The 23,650-nt window shown below is 40.8% G+C and overlaps 1 protein-coding gene across 3 annotated transcripts in view; it reads right to left on the bottom strand.

The window, feature by feature from the left end:
* The window catches only part of ASAP1 (ArfGAP with SH3 domain, ankyrin repeat and PH domain 1), a 167,089-nt gene that overhangs the window by 129,076 nt on the left and 14,363 nt on the right, over positions 1–23,650 (bottom strand). For 2 of the 3 annotated variants that reach the window (XM_068396076.1, XM_068396078.1), the window contains exons 2-3: positions 17,386–17,472; positions 6,623–6,752 (exon numbers count right to left, since the gene is read on the bottom strand). In XM_068396076.1, coding sequence (XP_068252177.1) covers positions 6,623–6,752; positions 17,386–17,444 — 189 coding nt within the window. In that variant the 5' untranslated portion in view covers positions 17,445–17,472. Of the gene's footprint in view, positions 1–6,622; positions 6,753–7,295; positions 7,408–17,385; positions 17,473–23,650 lie in introns of those variants that run through there. The other variant, XM_068396077.1, reaches the window with a different exon arrangement.

Below are 23,650 nucleotides of genomic sequence, written 5' to 3' on the forward strand. Positions count from 1 at the left end.
TAATAATTAGCATTTTTGGCTTAATTCTGCCTAATGATTCTATTGCAAGGTACTATTCCATTCAAAATTAGATGTCATGTTCTTTCTTACAGTTCTCCTCTGTAAATGTTTCACATCGGTTTTTAAAAATTATTAACAAACACCTTCATTCACACCATTACAAATCACAACAATAGTCATGAAAATTGAGTTTTATTCATTGGAGTGAGAAAAATACTGGAAATGAAATCAACCAATCTAACTCTGTTCCGAATCAGTCATCTGCAGTCTTTCAGTGAAGCCATGCTGGATTGCAAACATGGTTTTGTGGGCTCCCCCCACCCTGTTTTCTCTTTTCTTCAAACAACTATTTCCCTTTTATTGCTTTTTAACTACAGAAGATATTTCCACAGGACTCCAATCTAAATACTAAAACCAACTTTAAGTCATGTCACTTTAAGCGTCTCTCTCTTCTCCATCAGGGCCCAAGTTCCCATGACTACGTGGTACACACTCTGTCAGGATTTATCTGAACAGCATACTGAACAGAGTGCACCGAAGAGCACTTGCACGGTTTCCTAACTGATGAGCAAACAAGAAGCAGCCTGTCGGGAATTCAAAACAAGAAGCAGCACTTCTCTAAAAAACATAGGAGCTATCAAAAATCAACTAGTTTCAAAAATGTGTCTAAAATGAATACAAATTCTCAAAAGGCAAAGCTGCCATGACTGAAACTTTGAGCTACAAGTGAATATTTTTTTGTTTTTCCTCACATCAGTCACATTAAGGTAAGAGGAGATTGCCTGCTTATTACAACCAAATGTTTCGACTACTATCAAATGAAGGGTAAAACTGATTACATACTGAATGAATAAGTACTGTAGCATGTAAATGTAAAAGCATCCTCAAATGCATTTTTCTGAAACGCGCTACTGTAAATACAGCATATTGCTGTCAAGTCTCCTTCACATTTTCGGTATCATGATCAGGAGTCACCCATAAGCTGTCACTGTGGCCTCTGCATTTTAGCATGCTCATATACCCACTTTCACATCTTTGATGCAATTTGCCATTCAGTATAAAAATAGTAAGAATTATCCTGATTTTTATTTACTAAGCAAAGAAACTTTTCTTGTCTGGTTCTTTTAGGATGGTCTCCAACCAAAACCACATTTCTTCGGAAACTGAAGACTGCTTATGGTCTGTTACGTAAGAACCAGCTCTTAAGTACAAAGCTCTCTATGATGCAAGACTGCTTCTGACTGACGTAAGTAACAGGTTACAAGGTTAGAAGAGCTGGTTTTAAGTCTAATGTTGCTGGAGTCTCCTGGATTCCACCCTAAAAAATAAAAATCTATTTAAATTTAAACAAAAAAAGAAGGATAAAGAATAGGATGTTACGATTTACCTGTTGTGATTATAGAGGTGATGCTTCAACGGAAATGAAGTGATAGAAACAATAGAAATATTTCTCTTCAGACACACACACAAAATAGATCTCACCAGTCTCCACAGTCCAGGCTAATGAACAAAGTCTGCACGTACTGCCAACTAAACCAAACAGTTGATTTAGAATGGAAGTGCTCCTGTTCTTTTGCATGGTTTCACCTGCCTCCCTTGATAGAATATTTTGCTGCTGGAAAAAGATCTTGTGGTAGAAAGGTGTATGAAATCACTGTAGATGAACCGATTGTACAGCAGTTTCAGTGCTACACTAGTTTCTACAAATTCATAAGGAGGAAAACCCCTGTCCCGTTACCCTTGTCCCAAAAGTCTTTCCCCCAGTAGAACAAGAAAAACTCACAGAAACTGAAGCATGAAGGAAAAGTTACAAACAGGAAACTGTGAAAATTATTCATACACAACATGCTTTCAATGAAAATAAAAAAAAAGGGCAAAACAAACAAACAAAAAAACATACTTTCCCCTTTTCCATCTCTAATCTTAGTGTCCGTGACATGATGAAGAACACTGAGACATCTTCCCCCTTCAAGTTATCTCAGATTATACCACCCTTGCACTGAGAACAAAAAAATTTATGTTAGGCTGAGCAGGAGCCAGTCAGTCATTCTTTCACTGAAGTCACACGCACGCATCTGTTACAGGCCCAGTGTAGACCAACAGACCTCTAAGCTTGAGCAGATCAGCACAGCGAGAAACAAAATGAGCAACAGTCATTGCAGGAATGTTAGTTCAGGGTTCTTTTATTAAAAAAAACAAACAAACAAACAAACATATTTGCAGCCATATTTCATTACACTCATCAGTCAAATGGTTAGTACAAAAGGATGTGTATGACAAGATCTAATTGTCAGAAAGCACATTTTGAGTTTTCAACTTCTCATTGAAGAGCAAAATAAATAAATAAATAACATTAATCATTAAAGATGCTCAAATATTACAAAAGCATAACAGTAAAACAGGCATCAAACAGTAAAACAGGCATCAGAAACAACCGCAGCTATTCGTTATTGTATCATCACCTTCCAACTGTCCCTTCTTATCTACCAGGCTGCCTAAAGAGAATTTAAACATTTAAGCCTAACCTCTGTATCTCAAGACAGTCCTGCAAAATATCTGCTGCTTTAGGAGAAGACTCAGAACTGCCTGGTCATGATAACCGAGTTATCCCCTGAGTGCAAAGATGTCCTTTCAGCTGGAGCTGGGACAGAGCAGAATCGTAATCAAGCCAGTCTTGCGGTGATCCCACATGTGCACTACTTATTCTCAGAAGAGATGTCATCATTCCCTAAAAATTCCAACTAGCTCACACAGTAATATCAACTGAAGGATTAAAATCAACTCTTCAAAATCTATTTGAGTAACACAAATCATGGAGCTACTGTGGTTATAAAGCATGTTCAATAAGAACAAAGCAGAGGCTATATTTTACAATACTGTATCAGTAATTTGTCTATACTATCTTAGGATATCAACCTTTTTTTTTTTACGTGATTAAGCACCCATCTACATACACAATAATCCACCTCTTCATATGAATATTATAAAATCTTCTCCAGTTTCATGCAGAAATATGAAGTTAAAAATGTCTTCTTTCCATGAATGTAACATGCTGAAGAAATCAACATGGAAAGGAGTAAAGATTGCAAATTCTCTTAAGCTAGACCTAGACTACAATATAATGGTTTTGCTCCCTCCCCTCAGAATTTGAAAAAAAATAATCGTTACTTTAGCAACAGAACGAACCTTAAAAATTCGTGTTTGCTGATGGCCATTAGATAACACTCATGCTTTAAAAAAAATATATTATTAAAAAAAATAATCTTGCAGTTCTTTGGTAGCTACTGTATAAGATGCCTAAGCCTGGATACAAAGATGACAGGGTCTTTTTTTTTGGCTTAGTGTCACCGGATGACAAAAAACTTAAGTTTTGTCTCTTATGAGGGGAAAAAAAAGCTTGCAAATTTTCAAACATTTCAGTAGTTTAAACAACGTGGCACGAAACCTTTCTAGTCAATAAACTGCTACATATCAGCATGTACTTACTATTTTCTCCTTTGATAATATTACAACAGACTTAATTAAACCTTGGGTCTTTTTTTTTGGGGGGGGTGGGGGGTTGGTTTTGCTTTTTTTTTTTTTTAATAAGTCACCCACAAACACACAGAAGTCCTTCAGAGAATCTTTTCTGCTGTTTTGATTTTTTGAGGTATGCCTTTGTACTTTGTTGGTCTTTCCACAAAAAACTTACAAGATGCAAAGTCATCAGAATTAGTAAAAATGCCTGCTCTGATCTTCCTCTGAAATTTGTCCCAAAATTGCATCTAACTGGATCCAAAGTCTCCTCTGAAAAGAAATTTAGTTATAAGAGGAAAAGAGACACAACTAGGAGAGAATATGTTATCAATCCACTCAGCTGAACTAACTGCACTTCTACTGGAGGACAATCAAGAGGAAAAAAAAAGCAACTGAGCCCATTATTTATTTTATTATTTCATAAAACTTGTTAACTGTCATTAAGGAACAGTAAATTCACAATTCTGCAATGCCTTCATGGAACTAGATAGAGACACAGACACACACAAAACAGCCTATTTCTTTTTTGTCACATTCTTTATGAAAAGTTGGTTCTGATCTAACCACTGAACTGAGCTACGGTAGGAATTACACCAGGCTGAGAGGCTATGAAATGGATCTAATTTTGGTTAAATCTGTTTATTTTAAATAAGGTTGTGAACTAGAACTATTTTCTGAACAGAAATGATAGGGAAATTAAATAGTTAGTTTATCCAGAAACCAGCTTATAATCACTGAGGTAGGTGCAGAATTAAGTTAGCTTTAAAATAACGACCCAAGATACTTCAGGCTGCAGCGCCATAACAGCACAGTGCTTGACACCAACAGGAAAAGCCCAGTGAGGGCTCCAACCTGAATGCCACATGCAAGTTAAAAATCAAACAGCTGCAAGGATGGGAGATCATGCCCTTTGCCTTAATACAGTGGGCTCAAAATTGAAGTTCAGGAGCTGCTCGAAGAGCTCTTCAGTCATCCATGATGCACAGACAATAGCAGCGGTAATAAGAGCTACATAACAACCACTTCAACCGTTCATTTTCAATCCCCTGCTTCATATGAATCACAGCCTCAGGTAAGCAGATGTCCAGAAACCTACCTAGCTTTAAAGCAGCTGCAGCAGAACTGCGTAAGCAAGCTACAACGACAATAAAGACACAGTCAAAGACTAATGGAGCACTTCGCCTGCCACATTCTGACCCTCTGCATTTCTTCATGCAAATTAATAAAAATAAATTTGGGAGAGTTGCAGATTTTTGTAGCATGTAACAGTAGAGCGTATTTATATCTTGTTTCCTATCAAATAAAGCTTTTTTATATTTACAGGTAATAAAAAAATACAAACCAAGTCCAGAATCAATTTAAACTGCAAACAATTTAAATAGAGCACATAAAATAGTTATACAAACAAAAGATATTCAAGAAATAGCAATGCAAGCACTAGAAGCACCCCCTATTCTCTATTCCTCTGATTTATTGCTGTCAAATCAGACATAAAAACTTCGAAAATATGCACAAACCACAAAAACGATGCAGAACACTCTGTATTCATCTTCTGTATTTTGATTTTCTTTGGACAGGCATTACCACACTCAGACTATAATGATGTATCTCCCAAATCATGCAAGTATTATCCTGTATTCTCACACTAGAAGTCACCAGTGATGGCAGAATACGTATTTTTACTTAACTCTACGAATGCTGCCAACTGCACCAATAAGTATACCAATGGCTGTACCTATTCCACATAGTTAAGACCAGGGGGCAGCAATACTGTCAAACAGAAACTAAAACAGGTTGATTTCTGACAAATCTATAAGCAACCATGGCTTAGTTACACAAGAAAAAAAGCAGTTACAGTTAAGGGAACTTACAGAAGTTAACCTAGGTTACATAATAAAAATAAAATACATAATTTTAAATGCAAGCTTACAGTCACTCTACTACCTACTCAGTTATTGTAAACAACAGCATTGTTAAAATTTTGAACACAGACAGCTTTTCTACTAAGCCAACATTAACTAATTTTAATCCCCTGGAATTGTTTTTTTCATGCCCAAAACTATCAAGAGAATGCCACAATTAATACTCTTTCCTTGCATACCAAATGCTTTGCTCATGCCAACACATTTAGCAAAACTAAAAAGCATCTATTCAATCCATCTCCTAGATACACACTGGCTCCTGAAGAATTGACAAATACTTGATGAACTATAATCCAAAACAACAACTAACTGCAATCTACGAAACAATAGCAAAAACCTGTCTTCTTTCAGTGTCATTATGCTAGTACCTTCAACCAAGCGCAGGGCAAGAGAAGAGCTACATACTGTCTTGTTTTAAAGTCATTTGGAAGACATTTCCTCATAACTGCTGACCTAGTCCATAGGAAATCACACTGAAACCTCAAATAGGAAGCAGTGGACTGATATCCCATAGAAACCAGCTCTGGAAGTTTACCCGTTTTCACACTCTTATTTCTTGATAGTGAAGCAAGATGAACATTTAAATAACGCTCATAATAAGCATTAAAAAAAAAACCCAACACTGAGGCTTCATGGTTGAGATGCTGAGACTGTGTAATCACTTCTGCTGCATTATTTTGCTCCTCTCCTTCCATCACCTATTTTGTTTTCATATTATTTTCCTCACTCCACATTCACCCTTACCTCATTTCTTATTCAAAGTCTCCCTTGGCAGGTCTCTGCAGTCAGAGTTCTGCGCTGACTTATCTAATGAGTGGCTAGGGAAAACCTCTGCTAACGCTCCCAAACAAAACTCAACCTTCATCTTCCCTCTAAAAATCCCAACATTCACAATTTTTTCTACTGCAACAACCGCCAGCACCAAAACCACCAAGTACAATAGTAATAATTAAGTTCAGGCAACTGCTTTACGCACTAATCTTTAAGACGCGAGGGCAGGAAAGATTTCTGTAACCAGCTCAACACAAGAGCAAAGTCCCACAATTAAAAGACCAGATTACATGCATACCAATGCCTCTAGCTCCCGTGGATTTGGGCGGGCGGTATTGCCCCGTCCCTGATGCTCTTTCTCAAAGACAAAATGAAAAAAAAGAAAAAAAAAAAGGCGGGGAGGAATGATTTACCTCTTCCAGCAGCGTGACCGTATTTCTGCAGTTCTGCAGCCGGGTGGTGAAGCTGGAGGTGGTCGGCGAGTTGTAATCCTCTGTGGTCTCGGCGATGAACTCCGACACGGTGATCTGGTCCGGCATGATCCTACCCCGCCGGTAAAGCCCAGAAGGAGCCGAGCACACAGATCCGGCGGAGGGGAAGCCAAGTTTTGGGTGGGAAGGTGGAGGGGGAAAAAAAAAAAGAAAAGGTTAAAAAAAAAAAAAGCAGAGGGAAGACGTTAAGAGCCAGCAGAGACCCGCAGCATCAAAGCAGTGGAGCCGCAGAGAGAAGCTGAGGCTTCGCCCGCTACACCCAGCCTCCCCCCGGCCGCCCCCTCCTCCTCCCGGGCAGGAGGTGAAGGGGGGAGAGGCCCCACACGGCACCCCCGGCCCCGCGCCGCTCGGCCCCGCCGGTGGGGAGCGCTCCCTCGGCTGGCTGCGGCCCCCCGACGGCTACGGGGCCGCCTCTGAGGAGCCCGGCCCCGCCGCGGGCGCTGAGGGGAGGGAGGGAGCGGAGCGGCGGGAGGGGAGCAGCGCCCGCCAGCCCCCACCCCGCCGAGCTCAGCCCCTTTCCCCACCCGCCGCCGACCCCCCTCACGCCCCTCGCCTGAACCGCCGCTCCCGCCCGCCGGCCAAGTTAAGCACTAACTTGTGCGGGCTCCGGCTGCGCCCCCCGGCCGGGGGGGAAGGAGGGGAAGGGCCGGGGGAGGCGGCGGGGAGGGCGGCAGCTGGCCGGGGCTGGAGGGGGCTCCCGCCGCCGCTGACAGTCACCCGGTGACTGACACGCGCTGCCGAGCGCCCGCCCGCCCCCGTTACGTGGGCCGAGGAGGAAGTGCTGTGCGCCTGCGCCGCCGCCCGCCTCCCCCTCCCCCGGCGGCGGCACCGCCCCCTCCCCGGGCTCGCTCACCGCCCCCCCCCCGCCTCTCCGACCCCGCGGCCCGGGGGGGCGGTGCCTCTTTTTTTATTTTCCTTTTTTTTTTTTTATAACTATAGAGAAAGGGCTTTTTGGTGGAAGCACACATGGGCAGGGGGGTGTGCTGGGTTCCAGCTCTGTCCCCAACCGGGAGACCGGGCTTGGGGCAGCGGGTCGGGGACAGCCCGGGGGGCGGCAGGGCTGCAGCCGCGGGTCAGCCCCGCGGGCGGGTCAGCCCCGCGGACGGCTCAGCCCGGTCCTTTTTCCTTCTTTGAGTCCCTCACAGCCAGTCGAAGCCCTTGTGCTCCAGGGTTCTGTGATGCAAAGCGTGAAGGTACCATTGCTGAGGAAGTCATCACTTTAAGCGACCTGACTGTATAGACTTTTACCGTCCTTAACACGTAGGCAATTTTTAAGGCCTCCTGCCGTGTCTCAGTGACCCTTGCAGCCGCTATTCCTGATACGTGTTACTAATTCTGTTCCTGAGCCTTTTCAAAGAGAATGGGAGAGTGATATGTAACTATTGACACGGCTGGATTGCGGAGTTCACCACGGTGCCCTCGTACAACAGCGAGAGCAGCAGCAGCAGCACCCACCTGAATCCATAACCGCATCCCTGGTACCTTCCTTTGTGTTGTTTACGGGTCCTGCATCCTCTCACAAGTAGCATTTCTGAATAAGTTAAAATATCCTTTTTTCTGTTATTGCATCATGTAACTCTGGGAATTGACAGACAGCACTAATGAGGCTTTTTTTTTCTTAAGCTTAGATTTCGGGGCCCATATGTGCCTTTCTAAAGAAGGCTAGGTCTCAGGAGGCTCAAGTAATTATGGTCATCTGCTGTTTCAGTCTGGTTTATTTAGTTGGACTATGTGTTTTCCTTCTCTTTGTATTTAGGATTCTCTCCACAGAAGCTGGGAAATTCAGGAACGGTAAATAGTCTCAAATCTGAACAACTGAAAATGAACAATATGGTATGGATATGTCCATTTCAAAGGTTTTAATGTTCTGTATATAAGGACCTACTCCTGTATTACAACGCGCTTAGGATTTTACGTGGTTTTGTATGTAATTCTAATAAAATGCCTGTACAACTCAAAAATAATTGAAAATATCAACAAAAGGCTGTGATGCCTGAGTAAGCATAAAAAGGAGATACCTGATTTGTGTATACCCATAAAAAATGATTTGCAAGTAGTTCTGCCAGCAAAAATATGACCAATACTCCTGAGAAATGGTCCTGCCTGAACATGTTTGATTTCATTGCCTTAGCAGAAGCCTTCCATATGGCCATGTGATTGCTGCTGCTGCTACTGCTTCTTCACGTGATCCAGCTTTCCGACACAAAGCTGCGGGCTCATCCAGATGATTGTTAAACGTCAGGAGACTCTGAAAAGTAGAGTAGGCAAGAGAAGGAGGAGGAAGCCAAGAAAAGAGCTGTGTGGGAGTTGCACTGAAAAATGGATTCAGGCAAAAATATTGAAGCGCTGAAGAAGGAGGGTAGGACGAAAATCAACTGAGGATCGTGTTCGTTAAGAGCAGTGGAGGAGGAAGAGAGATCAAGAAGATAAAAATGGCTGGTGGCATCCAAAGCAGTATGGAAAGGAGAGTGGAGAACTGTCTGGGGATTTGGGCCAGAGAAGAGCTGTTAGTAGCATCAAAAAGAGCTGCTTCAGTGTGCCTAACCTGTGTGGAAATGGGATGGGTGAGGGGCTGGGATATGGCCCGAGGGCCAAACAGGACCTCTGTGGTCATCCCCTGTGATTTCCTGCAGAACATCCATCGTGGGCTGTCACACAGCAGCTCCTGAGCCAGACCCGTGGTCTGTGGGCCAGCTGCAGCGCTCACGTTAGAAGGAGACCTGATCCCTCTCTAGCAGATTTCAAGTGAGGATAAATCCATCACGTTGATGGGTAAACTGGTTTAATTAATTGAGTAATCTCACTGTTAAAGTTGAATTGTTCCCCTTCAGACTGAAGTTTTTGAGCTTGAGTACTGGTCTTTGGATTGTAAAACAACCTCATCTGCTATCCTAAACAAATCCTACCCCAAAGAGTGTGGACAGAAGCTGGACATAATGCTACAGACATAATTTCTTTAATACTATTTAGAGAAAATTTAAACTGGAGTATTGAAGAGCATGTTCAGCAAAGAAAGGGAGGAGGCAGGCCGGGGAAATTGGAGGAGTGCAGAGTGACAGAAATGAAGGCACAGCAGAGAGTAACAGTAGCCGAGCTTCTGTGTTTCCTCATCAGGAAAAAAAATTATCTTTTAAAATAAAATATTAAATGTATATAAAAAAGAACGAATACAGGAGACTACTGGGAAATAAAGAGAACAGCGCAAGGCCTAAAGATGAAAACGGAAGATCAATAGCTACCAATCATAATTGCCCATTAGTCTGTTTTTTTGACAGTTTTGAAATTGTTAACTCTGTTAAAGAGGATATGGTGCTCAGGTCTGCTGCTTTGAAGCAGCATTTCCTCTTTCCCTATACAAATGCTAGTGCAGAAAACAGCCCTATGGGCATGACCTCTTTAGGTTTGGATTATCTTCACTTAAACTCACTGGAAGCAAGATTAGTTAATTAATATGATGTTAATAAAAAAATAAATGATACAACTTGCCTGTAAAAATGTGCTTACATTTGAACTAGTCAAATTATGTAAGTGTTTCATATAGCTTTTAGTGGATTTCAGATTTAACCATGTTTCCTGTTTTGAATGCGATCAGTATCTGAGATGCGCTTCTAAATTTGTAAGATGCACCTCTCTATAAATTGTCACTAACTGAAATCACTGTTTCACTTCACAAATGTCAAAGAATAATCAGCAGAGTGTGAAAGTTATATTTCCCGGCGTCTGCTCTAACTCTATCTTCGTCTGCACTAGATCCTGGGGGAGGCTGTGCTGCAGCCTTTTTCTCATGTAAGGCTTGCCAGTAGAAGTTATGCTTATCTCACTCCTCTTGGTATTCTGATGTGAAATGCATCTCCGTGTCCGTCCTGGGACAAACCAGCACGGGCGAGGGGCGTGCAAGCAGCCCTGGAAAGCACAGTCCTTCCTGATGGTACACTGCAGTCAAGGAAGTTGTGCTGTTTTGCCATCCCACCCAGTGATTCAGTCTACAAATCCATTTGATTCCTTGGCCTTTTTTTACTATGATTACCAACAGCAAAGTTAATTACAGCAAGGTGATAATATTCCTGCACTATTGGTGATAGTCATCATGTTTAGGGAGAGGCTAAGGAACTTAGCAACAACAGCACAAACTACTAACACAGGTGTTCTGCAATAAGCTGAATAGCCACTATGGTATTTTTTCAGTTTATAGTGCTCTAGTCATCTGATATTTAGATTGAGATCATCAGTTCATTCACAAGAGCGAGGAGTTGTTATCAGGTGATGATGACTATTGTCTTCGCTGCGAACTTTCAAACATTACAGGTATGTTCCAGGGGTGAAGAGCTACATGCACTTGCGTAGCTCTTCATGTCGTCAATGCAATTAACTGCTTAAACCACGCAGCGGTGAGGTAAAGAACAGCAAGATTATATTTCCGCTATAGATAAGGAGACAGACATGGGAGGCTGTGGCCCTGCTGACCAGAAGCAGGGCTGTATTTTCGGCTGTCTAGCTTTAGTCATGCAAAGTCAGCTCTTAAGGGTATCAACCCCTCAGCTGTGCTGAAGCCAGTGGCGAATCTCCCGCAGGATACGATTAGGCTGCCCGCAGCAGCGAGCAGCCCCAGGACCACCCCCGAGGCCACGCTTGCCTGCTGCATAAATAGGGAACTCACAAATACAAAGTCAGGTGTCATTGCTGCTTGGTTTTTGGAAACAAGCTTGACCCAGGTCCCTGGCTGCGCACCAAATATGCTGTCAAGCACGCTCAGACAAGCTGCCTCCAGGGTCATTTGCAACCTGTCAGTGTGGCAGTGAAGTGAGTCGGTGGCTGGAGAAGGAACTCGCTGTGCACATGGCTACTGTGCAGATGACTCCTCTTGATTAGTACAGACATAGTCATGCCAGGATCTCACATGTCAAATTTGTTTTTTCTTTTTTCTTCCCAAATATGACAGAGATGATGCCACTTCGCAAATAAGGGTTTACACCTACACTCATTTTGTTACTTTCAAAGTTCCAATCTTGACTATTGCTGCTGATAAAAGTGATGTAGATCAGACATTAGTGTTTAATTAAAACACCGAATCATTGAAATACACATGCTTTTGTTAGTAAATGATATGGTTGTTCTTTTTATGCTCCTTAACATCTTCACAAACATGGAGAGTATCATCAGCTCAGCAGCAAGTAGCAACAGAACTAGTGGCGTGCTAACACTCATCAGGAAAATATCCTGAGGCTATGCTGCTCTACTATACTGCTATTCTGAATAAATTTGTGGTTTGGTGTTGTATTCATCCATTTCAGCTAAACACAGTAGTCAGCATTACTTCCCATCCTCCTTCCTATCCTAACTCACTGTATGGGATCACTGTACGGCATAAGGCAGCCATAGCACTTGATACCCGATAAAGTTAGTTTGAGATTCCCTGAGAAAACATCTATATGGTAAATTGCTGTTGCTACATTTTTATAATTTCATTTTCAGAAAACTTCTGGCAAAATTAATGGGAAATGCTTATTTAAATTTATGGCCGTAAGTACTAGAATATCCACAAATATTTCTGAACATCGGCTCTTCCCATTTGAGTTGAATGTTGGGCTTAGAGGACAAAAGGAGCTTCAAATCAACAAGAATCTCAGCAGGATGAGTTTGGCTTTTGGGGTTGAAGTATCTCATGGTAAAACTTGGTAAACTTTTTTTTGTTGATGGAACTCCCATAGTTTTGTTTTGAAAAACAAACCCACCCCATTTATGTAAGGACACGTAACATCATCACTTTGTACTTCAGCAGGAAATGTTTAGGCAGGAGGAGTTTCACCTCCAGGAGCAGTGCCCTCTCAGAGGACGGTCCAGTCAGCTGACTGAGCCTTGTACGAAATGTAACAACTACGGATTTTAACCTCCAGCATGTTTACACTTTTAGTATCACATAAGTGCATGATGTACTCACAGGAAAAGGCAAAGTCTATTTTAAACATTGAAGTCTACATCACACATTGTGACTGGTGCTAATTTGCTTGAAGGGATCGGATATAGTAAACTGCAAAGTGTTTCTGCTAGAGAAAGAAGGCTGTTGGATTTGACATTTGCAAACAATCTTTGAAATGATTGCGTTATTGGGACAGAATAGTCAGGTAACTTTCCATTCAAAGAAAAATGTTCTTATCTAAATCGTATTGCTGTACATGCAGAAAACCAAAATCCAGACCCAGTAAATATGCAGATTGCAGTTCTGTATTTTTAAGCGACAGTATCTACCAGTGTGGCTTATGGACTACATGAGCTGCATCAACAATTTGTGTTGCTGCTGTGAGTGTTTTGAATACAAGGATCAGCTGATTTCAATTTTAATACTGGAATCTCCAAGCATTTGTCTTCATTTGGTATTTAAAGTTAGATAAGAAAACATAAGCAACTGTCTCAGAAACTACAGTATTAGTTTAAAAGCCTTTTAACACGAGCAATTGTGGCTTAAACAAAAGGTTCTTTTTGCATTCTTCCAATATTAATACGATAGCAAAAAGAGAACCCATTGTGTTCTCATTATAAATGACATTTTGGTAACATTAAGATCTTGCATTTTTAACACTCTAAGTACCAAACGAAAAAGATTAATTCAAAACATTGGAAACATTCCACTGAATGATATATTTTGCATCTTTTTTTCTTGAATGCCCTGTGCAAAGTAGCTTGACTGAATGGTAGGTAAGCTCAAATAGCCATCTCAAAGGACAGCTGAAAATCACAGCACTAAAATGAAGCGCAGCATTGAGTTACACAAGATTAAGCTGACTAATCTGCTGATTCAGTTTTGCCTTTGTTTTTTTGTTTTGTCACGCAAGATCAAGAGTCATGCAGACAAACACGTAATGGCATTCCAGGCTCACAGTAACAACAACAAGCAATGGGCTGTTCCCCTGCGACCTCTGCATCCTCCAAAGGAAAAAACAGCTAAGTGCTCACCAGCAGCAAGAGGCAGCAAGCTAAGGACAGGGAAGGCATGCTCTTTTTTTTTTTTGTTGCAGGTGTGCTGAATTTGATATTTTTATTGCATGGAGTTTTATGTTAGAGATGCTCATTTAAGAAACCTTACTGTAGTTCATAGGAAATCTGATACTGAGTGTTGGGAGAGATCAGATTCAAACAGAGCCCTTAAAACAGCTACAGAATGTAAAAACCCAGCAGTATATTCTTCTGTAAGGATTGTATTTTGGATAGTCCAAAGATATCAAACTCTCTTAGGAATGCTGATGGATAAGAAAACTGTCAGTGGAGCCTCTGGCAAATTTAACCCTTGCCCGCAGTGCAAATGGGAGCCTGCTCATTCCTCATGAGGACAGTCATGCAAGGGCTGCCGGCTTCACGGGAGCTGCTCTCCCAGCAGTATCCACCATCGCCATATTGGTGAGGGTGAGGACCAGCACAGGGGAAACCTGTGCGTAGTTATCCATGCATCCCTGACCCAGAGCGAATCTTTGAAGGATCATTGGGAAGGGCACGGCAGACACATCAGCATGAGAGAAGGCCATGCCAGTGGGATTGAAAGCACAAGACAAAGCCAATATATCATGAAGGGGTACTCTGAAACAAGCAAAATAACAGTCCTTCCAAAGCAGGAATCACAGCAGCTGAATAAATTTTTTTTTAATATGAGAGATAGCAATGACTAATATCAGAGAGTGATACTGCAGAAATGAACATGTTGCTGGGCAGCTGGCATAGCAGGCTCTCCAAAATAAAAAGAGAATGAAATAAAGCCTCAACCTGCACTGCAAACATTTCAATATTTTCTCTTTCCCTCTGGAAACGATATGGCTGTGTCATTATCCAGGCACATCTCTGGTTCTACCTAAGCTCTTAAATGTATGCTGATGGCAGCATGTGTCTTGCCTGCAGTGAAACTGGAGGTTCAGGCCAAAGTGAACCTGGGAAGCAGTTTGAGAATGAAATAAAGGCTCTGTAGACCTGGGATCATGTCCTTGAGCTGCCACTCATGGCTGTGACATGGCATTTTATCTCTGTGTGCATCATTTCTCTATCTGTGGAATGAAGACAATTCCATTTATTTTTCTAGGTGAAAGCACACTGGGCTTTTCCAACTGAGTAGTGCTGTATCAGAACTAAACATTTTTATTATACATTTTATTGTAAGAGTTTCAAAAATAGCTGAAAGATAGGAAGGGCTCTCAGGCCAAACAATTTCATCAGCATTTTGTTGGAATAGACAAAAAGGATTGGCAGGTAAATGCAAGGGTTTCTTTCTACTAGTTGCTCATGATGTGAAACTATAAAGCAAAGAAATCTGGTTTTGTAAGGGTTTTTTCCCCTCTATGTTATGCATTTATTAGCATTAAAGCAGTATTTTGTGGAAGAAGAGGGACTGAGACCCCATCATACTAAACAGATACACAGAAGTCATTTGTGGCTTTACACAAGCTTTTCTAAGACAGTTTGCAGATGTGCACGTGTATAGGCTTACTGAGTTGAAGTTCAAAAGCTGGTTTATAGTGTTGACTGACCATACTTCATTTCTTAATTTCCTAAATAGCATCTAGTTAGAGAAATGCTGGAAATAAATCTGCAGATGTTGGATGTTATAAAAAAGGTCCTTGCAACCACTGAACTTACTAGCACATCTGCGTTTCCCTTGTATAAGTCTCTATTTTCAAGGATGTATCACTTGGCCAGACTCTAGACTTGAACTTAGCAAAGGAAGTTTTCAATTCAGGAGTGATGTCTTTTGCGTTTTAGTGTGGATTTTTTGGTTTGTTTTGGGGTTTTTTTTGAGTTTTGTTTGGTTTTTTTTTTAATTAAAGAGATCAATATGTTTGACAATACATAAGACCTGAAATAATTTGAGGCATATCTGCTTTAATGCTCAAAGGCTTGTCATCAAGCAAAAATTACTCAATTTTAAAATTAGTGTCTGAATGTTTTGTTAAAGTAGACATTTGAATGTTGTAGTTGTGGGGTTCTGTTAAAACCCAGGATGGCAGACAACCATCTGGAAGCTTTTGGAAAGTGGTCTTGCTGCATGAAGCTAGTCTCAGTTGGGTCAGTGTTCACATGCTGCTAAATGAAATAAAGAAGTCCAGAATTTCAGTCTAGAAGTCCATCACAGCAGCCCCTCTCTCTGATTACTCATTTGCTTCTACTTTTAACCACTGAAATAATTGGTTAAAAGCTTCCTAATTGCTGCTTCCTATGTTAACTGGCTCTCCATTGACTATGGTAGAGGTGATGACTATGCTGGTCATCTGCTCATCTCTCCTGCCTCTAATGACTTTTTTTAATGCACTGCTGATCCCAGCAAATTTGAAAGGGGCAGGAAAAGTGTCAAAATTGTTCATTGCCTACAAGTTTTGTGGGAAAATAAAATGAGCAGGGGAAAAAGAAGTTTATTGCCCCTATGGGTAGAAAAGGCTCACCGTCATATTGTTCTTTATCAAGATAATAGGAGAGAAAGATCCTGTAAATGTCCCAGTCATGGGAGAAGTTTCATGGATGGTTTGCACCTCCTCAGGAGCTGCAGTCAAGACCTAAATCTGTAGGAAATTAGGTTTCATAAATTTCAGTGATCTCACCACTACTTATTTGCTTGTTGGTGGTCGTGTTTTATTTTATTCCTCCAAGAAAATCTAGAAGCAATAGCACATAAAAACTTAAGTCCTGTTTCAAAATCAAATAGAAATATCCAGCTTAATAGCTTCGTACTTTTCAAAAGATGATTGTTTGACTTCTGAACTCTTGCTTATTTAAGGCATTGTGGACTTAAAAAGGAAAAATATGTCTAGCCATGTGACAAAGCAAATACACCAAAGGAAGATTTACTCGGTTTTCAGAAGATCAGCAACAGTGATTCACCCCTCTTGGCTGGGATGGAGTGCAATATGGTCAACCGTTTCCCCAGGGAAGAAGAAAAGATGAAAGTCCCACACTGCTGCGATGGCCACGCAGGGAGTGGTGCCCTGTGCCAATATAGCTCCAGCCAGTGCACCAGGTACAAAGAAAACATCAGCCTTAACCTTCAGTGTTGTTATTGTAGGGGGTTCAAGTCAGGCAATCCAAATGTAGCTTTTAGTGGTTCAATGAAACACAGTAAAAACTTTAAAACAAGAGCACTCACCATCCAGAGACTGAATAAACAAAAGCATATTTAGACAACTGTGTGCTATTCAGCACTTTGCATCACGAGAAGAAGAGAGTCCCTCCTCTTTCAAGCCCCCGCACAAATCTTGCCATAGACTTTTCAGGGTGATCTCAGAGATTTGTTGTTTTCAAAGTTAAAACAACATCAGATACCAGACCTAGATGAGTTGAAAAGAGTTACAAGAAGTATCCTTTTTATACCCTGCCCCACAATCCAGCTTTGAAATCTACAAATGCAAAGCAAAATGCATAATAAATGTTAGAGTTTGTTCCAGTACTTGCTCAGGCGGTCAATGTTTTGTAAGGATTTACTGATTTATTGTTTTTTTTGATCCTCGGAAGGATCAATAGGTTAGACTTTCCCTGAAAAACACCCACTGTAGTAATATCCAAAGTGTCATCAAGCACAGAAAAAAAAAAAACAAACCACTGGCAGGTATTGCAATTGATAAACCCAATTTCTTTAGGGATAATTTTTTCAAAGATTTTGGTCTGCTTTTTTACACTTTAAACCAGTTATTTATATTTATGTCTTTCTTCTTTCTTACCGATTCCATAGTGAATCTCTTGAAGAAAAACTTGAAAGCCTGGAAGCTGAAGATCTCATGTCTCATCTGTCACGACCAGAAACCTACCTAGAGAGAAGGAAAGATCAAGTAAGTAAATCTGACCAAAGCTATGGGACTGACAAGATCACTTATTCAAACTGTCAGTTTGAAACAATGTCTATTAATTCTTCAGTGATGGCAATTTATCATACGTTATTTGATTACTGAATTTGATATGGTGAATTTCATTGTGGTAAATAGATCCATTAGAAATCCCCTGAAAATAACACCTTGTTAAAAATTGCTACATGAGAGCTTCATTTAGCTGACTGGGAAAACTCTTCGTCTAACTAAGTGTGGCAACTACTCACTCAACTGCACTGAGTGCAGAGCTGGGAACATCTCCTGTTCAAGTTGTCTGACACTTCAGAAGACCGTGTTTTCAGATATAACTTGAGTCTAACCATTCAGGCTTAAAATTTCCATGTCAGGTGTATGCACCAGACTGATCTTTTTTGGAAGATGGAGATATGATTTGAAGGATAAAGAGACTAGGAGCAAGAAGTGGCCTGACAGGGAGGAATCCTGCATGTAGGAGAGGGGAGGAGGGTGTGGGGAGATGGTCATGCCAGGACATGGACAAGTGGTTTCACAGTTTTTCATTAGACTTCTCCACCATTATATTGCATACCATTTCCAGTTTAAGACTTGTGTTGCTGCAGGGGAAGGAAGGTGATAGAGATGCTGCAGAGCCTCTGGAGGAGGTGGGTAGGACTGAGACATACCTTTCACTTTGAGACCTGCTGGGCTGATCTCCATGGCAGGTCCAAAGGGACAAGGTGGAAAAAGATTTACCAGGGCTTGAGGCCAGGTATTGGCACTGGGAAGGAGAAGGCTACCCAGAAGCCATTGCCTTTAAAGATGAGGTGGTAAAGCAAGGAGACTGGGACAAGCCACATGAGTCAGAGACGTGTGGACCAGGTAGGCTGGCAGGACAGGAGACGTGACAAGAACCCATAAGGACGAGACTGGGATCGAAAGAGGGGCCAAGGCAGAATGGGAGCAGGAGGGAGGCCACCTCCAGATCACACCCTGTTCTTAGCCAGCCTGCCCATTTCCATTTGAGCACACCGCTTGATTCCATAAGGAAAAGCACATCTCCTCTTCTACGAGTCTTTTTTTTTTTTTAACCTTCTGTCTAGGAGAAGTCTTGTTACTTCTGTTGACCTATTTCCTCAGAGACTGCTGTGGTTTGTTTATGGGTTTTGTCCTGTTTGTTTTGTGTTTCCAGATATGTCATGTGGGTCTGGAGGTTTGCCAACCCTTAACATTAAAAATAACATAGAATAATCCCTGTCTCCAAGACATGTGGGATTCAATTAAAAATTGCGACATAAAAGTTTTTGGATGGGATGTTATTGTATCTCTTTTCCCTTCTGTTTCTCAGCCTTTAGGATTCTTTCAAGTGATGTTGTCAAGAGTTCTTTTGCCATTAGGATGGTTAGACCTCTTTAACCAGCAGATTTCAGATTTTTACATGCTGGCTGGAAAGGATCTGAGATTCTACCAGGTATGCCACCAGCTTGGCAGCACAGTAGAAGAAATGGTTATGGGCTCTGTCCATAAGGAAGAGGTGTGTCCTTTGATATGAAAGCAAGGGTGTAAGAGGAGAAGTATCTACCTTAAACCAAGAATATTATGCTTGAATATTAGGTTACATGGAGGGAAAAGGTGTTAGAAGAACACCTGGGCACTGCACTGGTTTTCGTGGGCTGGGAAAGGCCTCGACCAGCAGACAACCGAGTACCGCAGTCTTACAACAAAATCACAGCCACTGTCAACCCCGGATCTGGCTCAACCCATGATGACATGTCTGCCTGTTGTTTAACTTTACAGCACATCTGTTCCTTTTAATGATATTATCCGTCTCCTTAGGCAAAACAGTCACCTGCATGATTATAGGTTTATGCTATTGAAATCAAAGCAAAAAGAAAAAAATATATAGTGGCTCATTGCTTTCTAAACTGAATGCTGACCTAACTTCACATGTAACTATGATTTACATTAGATTATGTTTTGATTTGATGGTAATTTATTTTTCATAAGTCCAAAAAGTCACAGAATCTCCTTCCATCTGCAATAATAAACTACTGAATATTATTTAATTGCTCATTTGCTACAGGCAGCGTTACCAGCATTTGTGGTTAGATCTGACTGGCTCAGGATGATTATATTCCCTTTCTAGGTGTTCTATTTATTTCTGGGCCTCTCAATACTAAAGCAACCAGCAAACAAAATGAAATATGAAAGAAATCCGGAAAAATATTTATAAAGAAATCAAGTTGGTTGAAGTTATCAAGATTGATTGATGAGAAACAGCACTAAGAAGGAAAGATATGTGGCTCTCCTAGAGAGAAGAAAGGTGGCCCAGTGAGTAAGATGTTCATGTGAGTTCAGCACCCTGACTCAGTGATCTTGAACAAGTTGTTAGAGTATCATTCAGGTGGCAAATTCCTCAGACCTTACGCCCATACGCCCATGCAAGTGTTTTGTTAGGGTAAAGAGTCTTCTGAGGCTAAATACAGCTTTTATGAAAGTCTCGCCCCAAGGACAGTAGTAGAATTTGGGCTGTGTCAAGATGGCATCTTGACTCAGTTTCTCACCTAAAAAAAAAAAAAAAGCAAACCAGTGCTTTCCAGTCATCCTTGGCAATGTGAAGGTAACACTATCAGATTTATGTAAAGTCCTTATATATGACAGTATGTGAGTGGGAGCAGGGATAGGAATAGGAACTATAAAACCCCAGAACAGATAGAGAACAATGAAAACCTGGGGAAATATGATTGCTTTTTATGTAGGGACACCTACACCTGAAAAGAGAAAGATTAGTTGGGGCTTGAGTAAGAAAGAGACCTAGCTGAGAACAGAGTGACATTAATGGCAGCTGGGTGACAATTCAATACAATACAATAATACAATAGCAAATTCTATTAGTCCTCAGATGAGGAAAGCATTTGTTCTTGTGCCTGATTATAAATACATACAATCATATTGAATTAGTTGGTACAATCTAAGTGCTTGACTAACCCTAACTCTTAACTAATAAGTATAATGAGTTGAATCCCCATATTTTTAAGCTTTTAGAACTGGTTAAATAGTGTGGAAAGCCATTGGAGTCTCAGGAACGGAATACAAAAATTGCCAATATATTGGGTAATAGTCAAGAAGAAAATCTTATGCAGGGGTTTTTTAGAGGAGAGGAAAAGATCAGAAAATATTTTTACACTCTTCAATTACCTGCATTTGATATTGCTTAAACTCTGTGTGATTTCATGCGTAGGTCATTTAATGACCTATTTTGGTTTGCTTTTTGTTTTGAAGGATTTTTTTTCTTTCATAGTAGAAAACACAACCTGAACAGCAATAATATAAATATATATTTCGCATGTCTAATGACTATTTTAGGACAAATATTAACCAGCCAATTTTCATGTATGCTTGAACTGGATTTAACCTAACTAGAAAAACTCAAACAAGCAAAAGTTAATATTGTTTCTACAGTCACTGATGTAACAATAATAGTAGTTGTACACCACCATGCTGAAAATCAACTCCCTTTATGTCCAAACAATAGCGTGAATCACAGAATTCTGACCTTGATATACAAATGTGATCAAGTAGTAATTATAGCTCTTGTTCTTTCTGTATAAACAGACTGCTTCATTTGGAAATGCTGTAGGGTACTGCTTCGTTCTGCAATTCACAGCTAATGACTGAGCAGAAAGCCTTTATACCCCAAGAAGTTTTCAAATAAAGCAGGTAGAAAAAACCTTATTTCCTGCAAATGAAAAAATTAAGCTGGTTATTTGAACTACAGGGATTCAAGTCATTGCTTTTTCTATAGTCTGTTGAAAAGCGTATCTTAGAAATTTAAAGATTGTCTTCAAAATCCCATTTTGCAAAGGCTATTGAAGCTATTTTCATGGGATAACTGACCTGTTCTTGAACAACTGTGAGATTAAAGAAAACTTCTTTCATTTCATGCCAAAATCTGCTGTAGGTTTGTTCTGTTTGTATCTGTGTTGGTATTATCCAAACAGGATGTAACAAACATGTTCTTTGGCTTTGCCCTAATCCAGGATTTGGATAACACTATTAGGATGTGGTCTAACAAACTTCAGTGAAGCAAATCCGAGGATATTTGTCTGTGGACAGGTCACCTCAGACTTGATTTTACTATGTCCTAAGCAACAGAAGCTCTATCCTGACATCATACATTAGCTGTACGTGTTTTCAGTGCTTCCACAAAAATAAACCAACAAAATACTAGCATGCTTTTAGGCACGTGCTAAATCCTGAAAGAAGTAATAATGGAAAAGTCATCACTGAATTAGACTAACCAAGTCAGTATGTAGAATCATAGAATCATTTTGGTTGGAAAGGACCTTTAAGATCATCGAGTCCAACCGTTAACCTAATACTACCAAGTCCACTACTAAACCATGTCCCTAAGCACCACATCTACTCATCTTTTAAATACCTCCAGGGATGGTGACTCCACCTCTTCCCTGGGAAGCCTGTTTCAATGTTTGACAACCCTTTCCGTGAGGAAATTTTTCCTGATATCCAATCTAAACCTCCCCTGGCACAACTTGAGGCCTTTTCCTCTTGTCCTATCACTTGTTACTTGGGAGAAGAGACTAACACCCTCCTTGCTGTGATCTCCTTTTAGGTACTTGTAGACAGCGATAAGGTCTCTCCTCAGCCTCCTTTTCTCCAGGCTAAACAACTCCAGTTCCCTCAGCCGCTCCTCATAAGACTTGTTCTCCAGGCCCTTCACCAGCTTCATTGTCCTTCTTTGGACTCTCTCCAGCACCTCAATGTCTTTCTTGCAGTGAGGGGCCCAAAACTGAACACAGTATTCGAGGTGTGGCCTCACCAGTGCCAAGTACAGGGGGTGGTCACTTCACATGTATGTATTTGTTAGTCTGGTTTACCCTGGATGTCCATGCATAGTTCTCCTTACAAGAGGACTTGAACAGGTTCTTAGGAGTTGCTCTAATTGACCTTTGGGAATCCAAGGGCAAAACGCATTGCATGATCACTGCCTGGTCAGAGCAGTCAAGGCAGGGAAAGGCAGTGCTCAGCAAAAACCACAGAGGTTGGAGACCACCAGGACTGGATTTCTTGTCACAACATCAACGACTTGTCACAGAATCACAGAATCTTGTCTTTCTGTTTCATCTGACTTTGTGCGCTGGTACCTCCCTTACTGCATGGTCAGATCACCGCATACCGACCGCCTGCTCTGTTCCCAGTTTACAACTGCCCCATTCATTTTCTGCTCACTTTACCAGTGGTAATTCTGTTTCCCTTACAAGTTCCTGATTACAATGTTGAACCCAGCACAGAGCCCAGGAGTGACCCTGAAGAGCTGACTGACAGCCTCTTGATAATGAGTCCCTGTTTATAGTTGTTTCTGAGAAAAGTCAATTGCTCAAGTTTTAATCTATTAAATAATTACAGTGATGACTTTAGGTAACTCTAATATCTTAATCAAAATGTTGTTTGGTACCAGAAGTTCTTCCAAAGTTCATAAGTATTACATCAATAGTATTGATTTTTTTTTTCAGGAAAATGTAAAATCTCAAAAAATACCAAGATAGCTTTCTTGAAATAAAATATATCTATCTTCCTTAATTCCATCCTGATTGGCATGAATTGCATTACTTTTCTGTGATTCTTTATGAATAGTGCGTGGAATTAGCCATTCCAGTATTTTACACTGGATTGATGTCAGACTGAGAGGGTTATTAATCCTCAGGTCATTCCACTGAACTTTTAAATATATTGGCAAAGTATGAGCTTTCTTCCATTTGTCTTGAAATACCCATGTGTTTGAACATGTATGGAAAATCAGCTTAAAAATTCAGATAGTTTCTTGGACAGTATTCTTAGAAATAACAATTGATTAAAAAAGAATATACTTTTAGGAGATGGTATTACTGTTAGAATGGAAATTAGTTCTCCAGTCTCATCTGATGATATGATTGTTATGTGATTATGAAATGATCATGATAGGATATTTGGGCTGTGCAAGTGCTATAGAAGAGTTGCAGCAGACAGCTTAAATCTGGTTTAGGAATTCATGCTGCAAAAGATGATAATTCTAAGACTCAACAGTTTTTTAATATATCAACACTGTTGGTGTGCAATGTTACACCACATTGCTATAGAGGGCCAGAGGGCTTAAGTGTACTTGTTT

Source organism: Nyctibius grandis, chromosome 3, assembly GCF_013368605.1.
Source record: "Nyctibius grandis isolate bNycGra1 chromosome 3, bNycGra1.pri, whole genome shotgun sequence".
Classification (NCBI taxonomy): domain Eukaryota; kingdom Metazoa; phylum Chordata; class Aves; order Nyctibiiformes; family Nyctibiidae; genus Nyctibius; species Nyctibius grandis.